General features: G+C 40.5%; 1 protein-coding gene across 2 annotated transcripts in view; it reads right to left on the reverse strand.

The window, feature by feature from the left end:
* BET1 (Bet1 golgi vesicular membrane trafficking protein) overlaps window positions 1-16,438 on the reverse strand; it is a 122,930-nt gene that overhangs the window by 94,968 nt on the left and 11,524 nt on the right. For both annotated transcript variants that reach the window (XM_044067653.1, XM_044067652.1), the window contains exon 2: window positions 2,466-2,575. In XM_044067653.1, the coding sequence (XP_043923588.1) occupies window positions 2,466-2,575 (110 nt within the window). The remainder of the gene's footprint in view (window positions 1-2,465; window positions 2,576-16,438) is intronic.

The following is a 16,438-nucleotide window of genomic DNA, read 5'->3' on the forward strand; positions in this document are numbered from 1 at the left end:
TTCCTCATAAAATGCGTGGCTTGCTTGCAAATCACTGTAGATTGAAGTCATGAAGTAATTTAAGTTTCAAACTTGATAGCCTTCAGAAAATGCACATTAACACAAATTATCTTATTTTTAGCAACTTTCTCAGTTTATAAGAGCATTAGGCAAAATCAAAGGCAATTAAGAGTAATGGACTTTGTGCTGCATGTGAATGTCCTTGTGTGACATTGAAATAAATGCAGACTTCACATTTATTTCCACATAAAAGGAACACAGAATGCATAGGGGTTGAAGACCGGAGTAACCAACAACATGCAACTGACCTTAAAATTGAAAATTGGACAAAAATTCCAAGTATAAACCGCCCAAATCTGAAAATCCTCTCTCTATACACCATTCTCACTCTTCTGATTAGGTAATGGACTGTTGATCTCAATGTGATGTCAGCACATCAAGAAGGAAGCAGAACTTCATGCAGAGTAATCAATGAGGTTGGAGTGTGTTATGGTTATGGAGAGCACTTTTTTGGAAGAGATCGTCCATAAAACAAAGAGGGAGAATGCAAACTTAAAAAAACAAAAACACAGCTAAGTTAAGCAACTACTGAGGAAAAGCATTTCGAGAACAGATCTGCTACTTTGATTTTGCCAGTTTGTACATAATCTAACACCTTCTAAGGCCCAGGTTTCCCAAATTCAGATGTGGTTTGGGGATAAGTAAGTCCACACAAAGATGCAGGTGAAGAGTAAGAGTGGTATTAATTACAGCTTACAAGCAAACCATTCATTACAAGCAAACTATTCTATTATACTTTATATCTTCTGCATGGCCTTCTACCCAATTTTTTGTGATATCAAGAATCCAAAGATGACAAATTTTGGGAACTAAATAGACTTCAGTCTTCATGTGCCTTTGGTGCCTGGGTCATGTGTCTGAAGACCTGACCTACTGTCTGTCATAATGTGGCCTGAGACAAACAGGCAACAGTGAGGGATGTACACAATGGGAGGATGACAAGTAAAGTACAATTTCCCTTAAGAGTACACAGAGATCACAGTCAGTCTGGGACTGGTTTCTCCCTCTTTCTCCAGATCCCCACTGGAATAGCTATAGGGTTAAGAACTCAGCTGAGGGGTCATGCCAAGACCTCCAGCACCCTCTCTGTCCAATCAGTGCTTTGTGTTACCTGCCCAAATAGCTGACACAAACAAACAAATACACACACACACACACACACACACACACACACACACACACACACACACACACACACACACACACCTGGGGAAGGCTAGAACAGGTTTACTAGCTATGTCCCCATCTGCCCAGACTATAAGGTAGTTATCACTGCCACCAACCCCTCCTTATCAGCTACTAGAAGGTCCTTGCAAAGGATGGCCAATCCTAGTGTGCAGTGCTACTATTATCCAAATGGTAAGTGTGACCATGACTTGCAAGGCTATTTAGGAGTGGGCCTCTACAGTGTCACCAAATACAGATGCAAGTACACTAAGAGCTTAAATATGTTTCACAAATATCAGCCACAAAGATAGGTTTAAATATATTTAATAATAAAAGAACAAGGCGGTACTCCATTAACACAGTAACTGCAGAGTTCAGAATCACAAGAAATATTTAAAAACACTGCAGGATAGTCTCAAATAAATATAGAAAACATCTAAACTAATCTTTACTATATTCCTATTTATATCCAAGAGAGATACTGTACCCCAAGTCTTACTTACAGAGCAAGGCAGATGCAGATGAGTGGATGCTCTTGCTAGGTCCAAGACAAAACACAAAATGCCAAGTCTCTCCCTCTGAGAGAATTCTTAAATTGATATCAAACATTACTGGTGGGTTAGCTTGGATGACATCACTCTTTGTCACCTGCCTTCAGTTCCCAGACTAACAGAAACTAACATCTCTGTGTTAAAAATACACATCTCTCAGATGTTTGCTGAGAACTGGAAGTCATAAAACAAACACTTTTACATTTTAGACCCAGTAATTACTTCTCTCCAAGACAATAGAAAAACCTCTAGCTCTAGACATTGTATCTGCTTCACCAAAACTGAGAAATAACACAATTGTAAAACACTTTAATTTCAACTTATTTTCTGAAAGTTTTGTAAGTTAACTCTGTTTGTTTCAGCTTCTACTATTAAAACATGCATTTGCACAGGTATATAGCTTATATAAATTTCTGTTCTTTTCCAGCAGGGTACACTGTGGACACATCCTTGAAGCTTAGTACTGTACAAACCCTGTTCAACACACACTTCTACACCAGCAGTTTAATATACAGATAACATATAGTTCTCTTACACATGTAAGACAAGCATATGAATCATGTTGATATTTACAAATGACATGATTATTTACAAAATTCCAGAAAGCTGGGCTGGCAGTGTCACACCCTCATATACTTTTAAAGGCAAATTTAAAGACATGCATGACATATCACTGCAGATACATACCGATTTTAAAGCAGTGACTTTTGCACGAAGGTCTTCAGTTAAGTTTTCATTCTCTTCTTCATACACACTATAACCACTCGCTGTGTGTGTATTCGTAGTTGTTCCTTCTCCTTAATTAATGATAAAAAATTAGTCAAAAATATAATTATTTCTGATATACATTTACAAATAATTTCAATGAGGTACAGGCAGCACAAGTCAAAACAGATGACACTCAAAACTGAAATAAAGTCAGGTACTTACAATGCTATTAAGATTCTGCACAGCGTCACAGACAGGTAAACGACAAAGAATCAAGTGTCTAACAGCTTTTCTTTCTTACAAATATCTCATGATGACGATCAGCAATTATTAAAAACAGTGTTTTTGTTCAGTCAGACAAACATCTTACAATGAGTAATGGTTACAAATACCCATTAATAAATAGTTATTACTTGCACATCTAAAACGTGAAGAATAATAGAAAAGTATGTGTAGTTACAACGAAGTCTAAATCCTCAAGGGGATTCCTGCAACAGTACAACACAATAGGCTCCTAAACACTGAGATGAGGTATGGTCCAGCTTCCTTTTCCTAGAATTTGAAGATCATCTTCATGGAAAGCAACACCCGCTGGAACAAGCGGGATATAAACTATCAGCATCATTCCATGCAATGTTCATGTCTGATAACCAAAACTATACATATTTTATTATGATATTTTTAATGTTAATATATTTAAACATATGTATACTTTATTGCACAGAATAATAAATCTACATCAGTGTTTCTCAAGTAGTGAGGCCAACCTCCATGAAGAGGCTTTGGATTGATATCAGTGGTTCACACTGGCTACCTCATAAGTCTAGAACTGCTACAGTTCGTACATGTTTAGGTTGGCATCTTTTCTTTAGATGTGTTGCTTTTTGCTATTATATTGTTCTATCACTAGTACACTTGTAGTAAAGTCCTTGTCTTTTTCTGAGTTTTGCCTCTGTGGCCCATTCTGTAGCTGAAAAGGGACCACAGACTACTTCACTTACCTGGAAAACAAATGGTAAATAAATACCAAGGAGGCACAGAGAAGTCCAAAAATTAGAATTAACTGCAGACATGCTTTAATGAAGATCATCCACATCTAAAGACAGAGTTGAAGGGCACCCCTTATAACTATACTACTTTTCTGCCGGGTAAAATAACTCACAGCAGGTTAAAAAATGGGATGGAATCTCAAGATGTGTTACTTAACCAATCTTCAGTCACATATATCTAAGGCATGATCCATGCATAGTCGCTCAGCCACAGTACCAGACTAAGAGTCTAGATTTTCCTGTTTTGTGGGCAGATGCGATGGACAAAACTTCACTTCTGAGCTGACCCATTTTTTTTTAAATACATAGAGACATGGCAGAATATTTTGTGGGCTATGACCAAAAACTGCCTGTGTGCATCTTAAATGTACTAGAACTAAAAAACAATACAAAGGGTTACGCAGTTGTATAAAGTCTGTTCAGCTATTGGAAGATTTCCCTTGTCTTGCACAAGAAAGATAATAAGCCGATCAGATGTCTAGATGTCTTCTATTCTTAACCTTAATAGGAGTGTACAACTACGCTATGCAATCATCTTTCCTGTACATCCCTTGTTGGGAGCAAAAAAAAAACTAGCAGTTGCAAGCATAACGTAACAATATATAACGTAATAGTACACACTGTCCTAGAAGAGGGTTCACTTTACCAGTCTTAAAAATCCTATAAATTGTCCAGTTGTGTTTCACACTTCTTAATATTTAGAGCATGCTTGACTGGTGTATGCAAATTATTATGTTCCAGTATCACTCTAATGTTAATTTATGTTTGCCTTCTGCAAATCATTGTCACTGTTGAAAGTGACACCCTGACCCCATGTGCAAAATGGGGAAAAAAGGGTTGAGGATGGATGGATTCAAAAATAAATTAATCCCTAAACACCTTTTATATTTTGTTTAGTGATGTGTAATACAGGAAAATTAACACACACATACTTTACTAATAGTGTAAGGAGATGAGATAGTTCCATATTCCTTAAATTACTTTTGTATTCTTCATAATCTCCCCAAATTCCTTTCTTAAATGACTTTTGCACCCTTTGTAATTTGCCAGACAGTTCCTTGGCACGTGGTTGTTATACCTGACTTACAAATCCTAAAACAGCCTTAACTAATGTTACAACAATGATAACCTAACTACAGAGTATCTATATTAAACAAAGCTCCTCATTAGCACTCTTCAAGAAAAATCTTGATGATTGGATGGGAGATAGGAAATTCACCCCGGGGATCACTTCTGTGGCTCTGCTTGACACGGGCACAGGAAAATAATTTTCTTGGGTGGCAAAAGCCAGGGTACTGTTTGGCTAGGCTTATATGGGCCCTAGGGCCAATAGCCTAGTACCTACCTATGAGTTCCTACTGAATACATTATGAGTATCTATATTAAACAAAGCTCCTCATTAGCACTCTTCAAGAAAAATCTTGATGATTGGATGGGAGATAGGAAATTCACCCCGGGGATCACTTCTGTGGCTCTGCTTGACACGGGCACAGGAAAATAATTTTCTTGGGTGGCAAAAGCCAGGGTACTGTTTGGCTAGGCTTATATGGGCCCTAGGGCCAATAGCCTAGTACCTACCTATGAGTTCCTACTGAATACATTATCTAAGAAGTACACCTAATCTGCATAAAGCCAAGGTAATTGTTTCCCACGCCATACCAGTATCAAACATGACTTCTTTGTACAGCATTATTTTACCGATCTTTACTACAGTCCTGAAAATAATACGGCAACACTATCTTATGAGTGTCATAATTACCATTTTAGCCATATTCAGCACACGTTTGCTCAGCATAACTCAGTGTCAAACTGTCCAGTATCTGATGTGATTTTCCTACTTCAATTTTCAATTTGATTTTCACTTCAGTCTTTATTTAACTCATTAAGTGCTTACCATCTAACTACTGTACTATGCTTAAAAGCACAAATGGGCACTATACTAGCATAAATTACAATACTGCATCTCATATAAGTCAATCACTGTAAATGCACTATAAGTACAGTATAAAAATAAATATTACAAACACAACCACAATTTGAACAACAGACTAATTGCATATTTTTATGCCAATGACTAATTGCATATTTTTATGTCAATGAAGTACACGGAATATGCAGCTACCTAAATAATACTAACACTCAACCCCCCCCCCCCAGGCTGTGGATAAAAATAAAAAACAGCAATAACAAAGTACAACTGACTGACTTCCCTAAGCAAGACCATCCAGTCTTACAGGCAATATGAAGTTATTAAAATGTATCTGAAGTAGTCTGAACTACTAAATCTGAGGCCATACTCAAGTCCAAAATATTGTGCTGCATCAAATCTATGGTTAGTCTGTTGATATGGAGAATGCCGACCTTGGCAGTGTTTTGCAATACTCACAGAATATTGTAGCAGCAGATGTATAGCCCGACAGCTGCCATGGTAACATTCTGATGGTTTCTGGGGATAAGAGGAGTTATAGCTCTAATTACTTTCATTTATAAGGGGCTGGTGCCCATACCTCTCAACGACTTTGGACAAGAAATCTTGACAAAGCCTGACATAATGGGAGGACAAAGGCCCAAAAATAGGGGTAGATTTTAAATATTGCTCTTATAAACTTAGAAAGTAGATAGAATAACAGGATTTGAGGTATGAAACTCAAATGTATTCATTATTTAGTGATTTCAGTCCTCATATCATCACAGTTATTTTCCAGAAAACCCCAGATTTTATGAGAAACAGACCAAAAATATAAGGCAAAAATCTGGACATTCTGCGAAAATATGGACAGCCGAGAGGTATGCTGGCACTGCCTTTAATCCTAACATTCTCCATTAGAGGAAAAAAAAAAAAGAAAAAGCAATTTCAGTGTGGTGCCCTCCTTAAAAATAGAACTAATGGAATGATCCATTATCTGTCTAACAGTCTGTGTGGCTATACGCTTACCTAGCTGCCTTACAGGTACAGATCTACCTACCTATGTAAAAATAATGTTGGTTATGTGGGAAAGAAGACAGCTAGACAGACAGATTTATCTCCCTTTCTAGCAGTCTATTTATTTACATACATACCTGTCCTAATTAAACAGACACTGGACCACTTGGCTAAAAGGGAATAAAACAGCTAGTAAGCAACAATACACACTGTACGCTAAAGTGACTGCACGGGGGGGGGGGTATGCTGATGAGAACACATTATCTCTAGTTTGGACGTGTTCTCAATTAGTTCTCAATTATTATTGTCAGCCCAACATATTTTCAAACTGTGCAGTAACTAGAACATACTCAATTCAGCTCAGAAAAAGTTCAAAGTCCTTCCAGTTTATAGAAGCTAGGAGTATAATGATCCATGGTCAAAAACACTTTGCAAACAATGTAATATGCAGACAGAGCAAAACTGTGGGTAAAATTAAGCAGACATGGTTCCTGGTATAAACACGGAAATGCCAGCAACAGAAAACATGAAGACAATGTGACACAAGTACCAGTACTGCCAAAAATAAACAGCTCCTAAACACCAGACCAAAAGCAGAAAATACAGCACTGAAAAGTGCCAAACTGGTTTATAGGTAAGTACTAGGCTATCTGCCCAAGGGCATTTATAAGCCTAGCCAGAATGTGTTGGCTTTCACCATCCCTTTAGATTAGTTCCCTGTGCCTCTGTCCAGCAGAGCCATTAGTTCCCTGCACCACTGTCCAGCAGTGGTCTTTCCAGCTGTTGCAGGTGTCTTGTAAGGTACATCCCAAATGGGGCGTTGTATTCTATGATGGGTCTAATGAGTGATGAGTAGAGAGGCACAATAACCTCTTTTGTTCTAGATGCAAACCCTTTTGTGATTAGGTGGGCCACATATAAGGATTTTCTAACCACCTTGGCAATATGATTATCAAAGGAGAAATTACTATCTACTTGGGTCCCCAGATCCCTTATTACATTTTCTGTATTTAGGGGACTACCACCTATGTGGTAGTTCATGGTACTATTTTTCCAAAGGGGATGACTATGCACTTTTTGGCATTTAGCTTGAGGCCATGATTTTAACACCAGGTATTCGTCTTAGTGAGACCCTTCTGGAGGGTGTCTGTATCAGCCGGAAAATCAGTTATGGCCCCTAGTTTGCAGTTGTCTGTGAACTTGGTCAGCCATAGTCCTCCTCTGCTTGCCTGTACCTCTGAGAAGTATATACCGAACACGAGGGGCCCTAGGACTGAGCCCTGGGGGACGCCACTTGTAACCGGTTTAGAGTCAGACGTAGAGCCTGCAACTCTCACCATGTGGGTTCTATCCATGAGCCAGTTGGCAACCTATCTCATCACGTAAGGGTTTATGTTCAAGCTGGTGGGCTTGTCTATAACACTAGAATGGGGAATGGTGTCAAAAGCCTTTGCGAAGTCTAGGTAGGCTGTGTGGACCTCCTTTCCCTCGTCTAATGCCTTGGTAACTGTCTCAAAGAAGTCCACCAGGTTTAGGAGGCATGATCTGCCCTTAACAAAGCCAAACTGGGTAGGATCCAAGGTTTGGAGGTTCCCAATATCTCTGTTAATGAGTCCCATGATGATGCGCACCATAGCCTTGCAGACCAGGCTAGTCAGGCTTATAGGACGATAGTTCCTGGGGTCCGTTGTGGCTCCACCTTTGTGGAGTGGGATAATTGTTGCTGTGCACCACTCTGTGGGTACGTTGCCTGTAGAGAGGCTGAGTTTGAACAATGTATTTAGGTGAGGGGTTAGTTCATTTTGGAGCTCTTGTAAGACAGCCTGGGACACTGTCCGGTCCTACTGAAGCTGTGTTTTTGGCTTTGGAAAGGGCTGTTTTAACCTGTGTGTCGGTGACTGACAGGGCCCTACATTCTTCTGGTATGGTTATGGGCCCTTTAGGGGGTGAGAGGAGGGTGAAGTTTGCACTAAATCTGTCTGCCAGAATGTTGGCAATATCAGTCGGTTCAGTGTATTTTGTGGCATTCTGCACTAACACACAGCAGATCTGAGAGTTTCCACTTAGGTTCTTGACATAGCTAAAGAACGCTTTGTGGTTATTTTTGGAGTCATTGGCAATTTTTCTTTCGAAACTAGCCTTGGATGATTTAATGAGGGTCGTAGTTTCTTGCTGATACTGATCAGGGATGTTGTTCCTTCTTAGGATTTTACTCTTTTCTGTACTAGTTTCCTCCTTCTGTTGTATAGCTTGTTTATGGCAGGGGTCCACCAGACTGGTTTACTTTTCGTGGAGGAGTGAGTCTTGGTTTTACTTGGGATAGCACGATCCATGCATTCCTGCAGATGCTCATAGAGTGCCTTTGTAAATGTTTCAGCAGCTTGGACTGCATTGTCCTTTAGCATGAAGGCTGTGAACCTTTCCACCTCGTTCTTAAGTAACGTGAAGTTTGCTTTTGAAAAGGTTTTCACGGTGGTTTCCTTGAGTGGGGGTGGGGCGGAATGCAGATATCCAGAGTGATTAGTCTATGGTCTGATCTAACCAGCGAGGGGGTTGACCTCCGGTGTGGAACACCGGTCGCCCATGTTGGTGATGACCAGGTCCAATATGTTGTTCCCTCTAGTGGGGCTGCTGACCAGTTGATCCAGGGCATTCAAGTTTATAAATTCTAGGAAGCGCTGGGCAAGGGAGTTAGTACTTGAGTAGTTCTCCCAGTTTATGTTTGGGTAATTGAAATCACCCAGTATTAGGGTGTTTGGTAGGACCTTCATATTTCCCAGTGTCTCCAGAAATGCGGAATGGGGGTCCTGGGTCATGGTGGGTGATCTGTAGCAAGCTACAATTTGGACTGCAGTTTTGCCCGTTGCTAGTTGTACATGGATGATCTTTGATGCATTGTGCTGCACCACTAAACTAGAGGTGTGGATATCCTTGATGAATATGGATACACCCCCCACCTTTTGTGTTTTGGCCCTGGTTATGTGGTCGAAAAGTATAGTATGAGTTATAGCCTAGTAGTGCTGGGGTGCTCTCAGGAGCCTTAAACCAGGTTTCTGTTACTGCACAGATGTCGATGTTCTCCATATTGAGGAGTGCCTCGAGTACATGCATTTTGAGGTGTAGATTTCTGGCGTTAAGTAGCATTACCCTCAGTTTTTGGTTACTTGTGCTATTTATGGTGGTGGGTTTGTCTTTTGAGCCTTGCCTAAAAAAGGCACTATGGGGGTGGCAAGAGCCTTGGCAGTATTCGAAAGCCTAAGGGTGACAGGTGCAAGCCATCTCTTGCGAAGCAACGTGATTTGTCGAGCATGTCATCCCAGGCAGACAGATACTGGATCCCCTTTGAATGACACCAGAAACTTAGCCAATTGTTGAAATTGATAATTTTTTCTTTATACTGTGGCATCATTCTTGGTGAGGGCAGGATGCTACTCAGGGTCAGAGAGCTCTTCCATGTCTCTTTTCATGTAGTCCAGGGAGGTATGTCTGAGGTCATTCACACCGACATGGACAATGACAGAGTCGTATTTGTACTTGTTCTGGAGTGACCGGAGTGCTTTTGTTATGTGGCGGATCATGGCGCCCGACAGGCAGCTAACTGTAACCTTCTCCTTGTCTGGCCTAGTTAGTGGGACATCAGTGTGCCTGACTATAGAGTCGCCTATTACTAGTGTGTTGGGTATGTTATTTTGCCTTAAGGGCTGTGATTACGTGGCACACTGATTATGTGAAGTATGTGTTTCATGGTTGGTGATGGGGTGTGGAGGTTGCTTGGATGTCTGCTTTGGAGGTCTCTGTTGCTTTTGCAGATTTTTATTTGGAGCCTCTGAGTATGTTTTCATGTATTCATGTGTGTTTTTTGCTGGTGCTGGTTTAATGGGTCTATGTGAGACTGGTGGTGTGTTGCAAGTATTACCCTTCTCCTCTTGACTGTCAGTTCCAGTCTGGGGTTGAGAGAGCTTTGCCTCCAGTCTGGCTGTATAATTGCATCTCTCGCATATATTAGTGTTTGGTGGTAGGAGGAGAGGGTTGTCTGTGTACATGAGGCAGTTGTAACATTGCCTCAAAATGCCCAGATTCACCAGTTGGACTGAAGAGTACACCGGAAACTGCCCTTTGCACATGCCTGAATAGGTAGTGCAAGTTGTTTTTCTGATTGGCTGGTGGGGACGAACAGAGAGCCTTGTCCTTCTGGACAGTATAGGGGGGGGGTCTAGTGCTAGGGTTAATTAGTGCTTGCTATGAGTTTTAAGCAAGTGCTTGACTGTGAAATTAATGGTTCAAGTGCTAAAGTTGAAGGTTTGTCTAGTTCCAAGGGAAAAATTGAAGAGTACACTTTGTGGAGCCGAGAATAGTTTAACTCTAGCTAACTGGCACTGCCCGGTGGGCAAAACCTCACAAATGCGGTTTTTATAGCAGGGAAGTGAAAGAGATAGAATTCAGCCAAAGATGGCCGATAAACTACTAACTTCTGGGCTGAAACCACTCCTCCAGGGACAGATAGGCTGCTCAAAGCTCCCCTCTCTCACAGGTGAACAGAGAAACTTCCTTCTATCCAAGTAATGTATGGGCAACGCAGAAACTTGTAACACAGCTCTGGGTCATCTTTTCTACAAACACATCATGACCAACAGTTGCAAAGAACAGCACTCTGTGTACTTATGTCCACAGTGCTGTATGCATTCTGCCCGAGCCATGGCCATTAGAGTTAGCAGATACCCCTTCTTAAGCAACCATATTGCCTCCAGTCCAATCTTCAACTATCAGTAAAAGAATTTCAGAGATGCGCTGATGTTGTTTAGGAAGTGCAATTTCTCAAGATGTTCAAATGAAAGGCTGTCCAGTATAAAAACACAAGTTCAAACTGTTAATTCTGAAGACTACAATCCTCAGAATAGTGAGACTGAAAGTCCAGATACCAGTGATGTATGCTAAATCCAAAGCTATCCTTTACTATTAACAATGACCTTGGACTTAATACACATAAATATGAGGGATGGGGAGACAGTTTAACAACTTTGCAACAAATTTTGAAATATGATGTTTTCTTTAGCCAGCAGCACCTAACATTATGTAGTTGCAAGACATGTAACTATGGGTCTCACATATATGATAAGAATCCAACATCATCAGTACGGAAAGAATTTCAGCCTTATTTTTTTCTTTCATGGGATACATAAGCTGTTTAAGATGAGCGGTTCCAAATCAGATACCAGATCTGGGAATAATAAAGTACAAAGAAATACAATATATTGGCCAGGAATATTAACTCAGGTACCGGAAGCAGACAGCTGTGTCATCTGCAATGCAAAAGCATGCAAACAGCACAAAAGACAAGATGTTAAATTATATGGTCCAACTGCAACGGTACCTCTACGGTAATGGTATATAGGAAGGAATAGGAGAAGGACAGTGCCATCAACATAAAGGTGAAATCTGCATTCACACAAGGTTCCCACCTTAGTGATGCACCAAAATCTCCCCACCTCACCTCCAATTCTAAAACTTTGTAGCACTATTTGTTGAACAGGAGTTGAACATAATACAAATCAGAGAATGGAATGATTTTGTAATTATAAAGTAATGTGTAAACCAGGTTAAATAAGGCAACTTCGCTACTGGATTTGGGTCTCAAAGGGAAGTTGAGAATTATGATATCAACCTTTTTGAAAAATCGAGACAAAAATGAGCATCTGTATGCTCTTCCTCATCCAGTTTTTATACTATAAGAACTGAACACTTTATTAATGTTAAGACCATTCCACAACCACACTTGAGACAATGATGTGGTCTATATGTCAAGGCCACATTTTTCTAAGTCATTAGGACAGTTACGAGCAACCTTTATTGTAATGTCTTACCAAATAGAACAAACTGCAATATAAACTAAACTTTTCTTTGCTTCCACTGCTTTGGAGAGATAAAACTGCTTTTTTTTGCATAAGCTTCATTCACAGTTGTACACTCAAGACAAAGACTTTCTGTTATCACAGGGAAACTGCGTAACTTTCACATTATAATAAAGCTTAGATATCACACATCTGATTAGAAACTCTATCATATTTTACATAGCTAGGACTACAGCAAAAAAAAAAAAAATTCAAAACTTATAGTTAAATCAATACCTGACCTCCTTAGACTAACTAAATTAGTCCTAAATTAACCTCCTTACATTTAATCATGTGATTTTTCTTTACAGTAGTGAAGAAAAACGTATCTATGCCTTGCGTTTAAGCTACACTTCAATGAAAGCCAAGTTACGAGAGTTACGGATTCCAGACTTGAAGGGCTTAAATTTTAGCAACGTATAAAGTGTGTCCAGACTTTATTTCATTTTAGTAACTTAGATGCACTATCTTTCACCATTTTCCCAATATTTTAGAAGAGTCATTTAGCTATGTTAGAAACCTGGGAGGAAACTCCCAGATATGCTCAGAACTAGTTCAAAATGATGTGAAGATTACTGATCCTACAGACATTGCCAACATACTGGCTGACAGGTTCAGTGCAAACTTCTCCCCTCCCCAAAAGGAGATATCTATACCAGCGATTGCAGCCTCCCAAACATCTCCAAGCAAGTGAGAACTGCTCTCTCCAAAGCAAAAACACAGCATCCATGGGACCTGATGGTGTCCCGGCTGTGTGCTCCACGAACTCAACGAGAATTAAACCCACAGCTAGGACAGCTGTTTAATCATAGTCTTACCTCTGGATACATTCCCAGGGAGTGGCGCACTGCAACTGTGGTCCCACTTCACAAAGGCGGTGCCTCCACCGACCCTGGAAATTACCGCCCATTAGCTTGACAAGCCTTATCTGCAAAGCCATGGAGAGGATCATAATGGACCTCATAAATAAAGACATAGGAATTTGCAGACTTTGGATCCATCCCAGTTTGGCTTTGTCAAAGGCAGATCATGCCTTCTAAACTTGGTTGACTTTTTGAAACAGTCACCAAAGCCATTGATGAGGGAAAGGCAGTCCATACAGCCTACCTCGATCTGGCGAAGGCCTTGATACAATACCCCACTGGGTATCATTGAAAAACTCATCAGCTTAAATGTTAACCCATACATCACAAGATGGGTTGCAAACTGGCTGAGTGACAGAACCCACAGGGTCAGAGTTGCTGGCGCCATGTCAGACTCAAAGCCTGTCACAAGTGGTGTACCACAGGGCTCAGTCCTGGGCCCACTCTTGTTTGGCATCTACTTTTCAGTACAAGCAAACACAGGAGGGTTATGGCTGACAAAGTTTGCAGATGACTGCAAACTGGCCATAGTAGAAAACACATCTGACACAGATATCCTTCAGAAGGGTCTCACAGAAGCGGATAACTGGTGCCAGAGTCATGGCCTAAAGTTAAATGCCAAAAATGCATAGTCATACCCTTCGGAAAAACAAGGTTACCCTAGCTACCAAATAGGTGGCAATCCACTGAGCACAGAAGAAGTTATCAGGGACCTGGGGACCCAGGTTGATAGTAGTCTGTCATTCGACACCCATGCAGCTAAAGTAGTTAGGAAGACCTTCTACATTGCCCACCTTATCATGAAGGGATTCTCATCTAGATCAAGGGAGGTCATAGTCTCCCTATACTCATCACTCATCAGACCAATGATTGAGTACAATGCCCCATTCGAATGTATCTGACCCGACACTTGCAGCAGCTGGAGAGGCCACAAAAGTTCCTCACCAAAAGGATAAAGGGTCTCAAACATCTGTCCTATGCTGCCCGACTGAAAGAACTCCAGCTCTATTCAGTCGCCACCGCTTGCTCAGAGGTGACCTTTGCCTAACATACAAGGCCATGTCAAACCCAGATTTGATGAATATGCTTCACCTCAAAAATCTAGATCCGTCAGAGTCACAAGGGCGGAGACTTAAACCTCGACACGGCCATTAATAGGGCGTGCTGGAGGGATAGATTCATCACCCAAAGACTCCCTATGCTGTGGAATAAAATCCCGGTATATGTGAGGCAGAGCACCTCGCTGGCCTTGTTCAAGAGAAATCTTGACCAATGGATGGGAGATCGCAGATATACCCCAGGGATTACCTCAGTGTCACTGCTCAACAGAGGCACAGCAAAATAATGGGTATAGTTCCCCATACTAAAGGGGTGGTGTAAGCCACAAAACTATGGGCTAGGCTTGTAAATGCCCTCGGGCAGATAGCCTAGTATGAACCTATGAACCTATGAACCTATGATAGAAAAGATTATGACCAACTTACCAATGGGTTTGAGAAACAGATTCAAAAAATTTGCTCTCAAGGTGATTTTCCTGAAACTATTTCTCAAAACAAATTAACACATACTTACGATCTGTGACACTAACATAATTATTCGTGGAACACAGAGCTTTAGCTGTCTTAATGTGCTATAACTCTTACAGAAAAAGGTATGTGTTCATCAGCTTTACAGCTTTAAAAGCTGTGGCACATAATGCATTGTCATACAGACAATGAGCAGAGGAAAACCATCCCTATGATGAATGAACAGCTTTAAAACGTTAGACGCAACACTCTACCACACTTTTGATGTATGTGTGTGTGTGTGTGTGTGTGTGTGTGTGTGTGTGTGTGTGTGTGTAGGGCAAAGTGTATTACATACAGCTTAAAAAGCGTATTTCTACGATGAATGCCTTAAAACTCTATATTGCAAGACTACAGTTTAACAGCACTGAATAGTGCATATCAAACTTTGTTAACCACTCTTCTTCTGTCAGAAAGATACTTAAAGTTGTCTTCCAAATTTCAGGCAGAAATCACAGCACACCATGTACTAAAAAATAACTACATTGGGAGTAGAAAGTGCCACATGATTAGAAAACACCACCAATTAGGTAACACACACTTGTTACCCCCCTGCCATCCTTCAACATAACCGCTAACAATGGCACTATCATCTCCCCAGAAGCCCAAACTAAACTACTACTGGGTGTCATAGTTGATAACCTGAAGTTTGATGCGCCTACCAATCAAACCATTAAAACCATTAATAAAAAACTTGTCTCTCTTTACAGAATCAAACCTTTCCTTACCCCACTTGCTAGAACTGCAATTGCCCGTTCCCATCTACTATTAACTCTTCTCTATGCCTCACCTCTATTCTCCAACTTAAACAAAACAGATCTTAATAAACTATCATCCTGCTATAACCACATTGCCAGATTTGCAACTGGCACAGCCTACCAGACACACCACTGTCACAACCTAAATTGCCTAGGATGGCTTGAACTACCTAGCGTACTGCAGTTCAACCAGCTAATAGTGGCACATAAAGTCCTTTACCAACCAGAAAATACACCTGCACTAAAAATATTATCGGCCCCCTATACCAGCGCCCAGCCACTGTGATCATCCACTAAACGCCTAGTTCAAACATACAAATCCAACTACTCAGCTGAGGACTCTCTGTTTGCCAACTCTGTTGGAAACACATGGAACAGACTCCCAGCTGACTTGACCCTAGAACCCTCACTAACTCAGTTCAAAAACAAACTCAAGAAATACTTCAAAACTCATTGGTTATGTCCTTGCACGAACCCAGACTAGTGATCTCTCTATTACTTAGGTGCCTTACCTTCAACTACTTCTAACTTTTTTCTACCACACCATTTCAGGAAGGGTCAATTGTATAACTGCTGCTCAATGTGTCTTCAACCTGAATGTAATGTTATGTATATATAACTTTGAAAATAATGTTATGTTTTGTAAGGTGTTTTATAATAACTTAGTACTATATGTGCTAAATGCTGGTATTGCTTATGACTGTAATCTGCTTGAAACTAGCATTTACTAAATGTTTAATGTGCATTATTATCTTGGAGCTTTTCTCCCTGGGCCTCCTCTGAAAATGGACATATATCCAGTCGGACTATCCCGGTCAACAAATATAAAATAAAATAAATAAATAAAATAATTGGGGTGCATTACACATAGCCCCAATGCAGTGCAAGTGAGCACTACAGAAATCT

The sequence above is a fragment of the Protopterus annectens genome, chromosome 3.part1 (assembly GCF_019279795.1).
Source record: "Protopterus annectens isolate FY-2018-M chromosome 3.part1, PAN1.0, whole genome shotgun sequence".
Classification (NCBI taxonomy): domain Eukaryota; kingdom Metazoa; phylum Chordata; order Ceratodontiformes; family Protopteridae; genus Protopterus; species Protopterus annectens.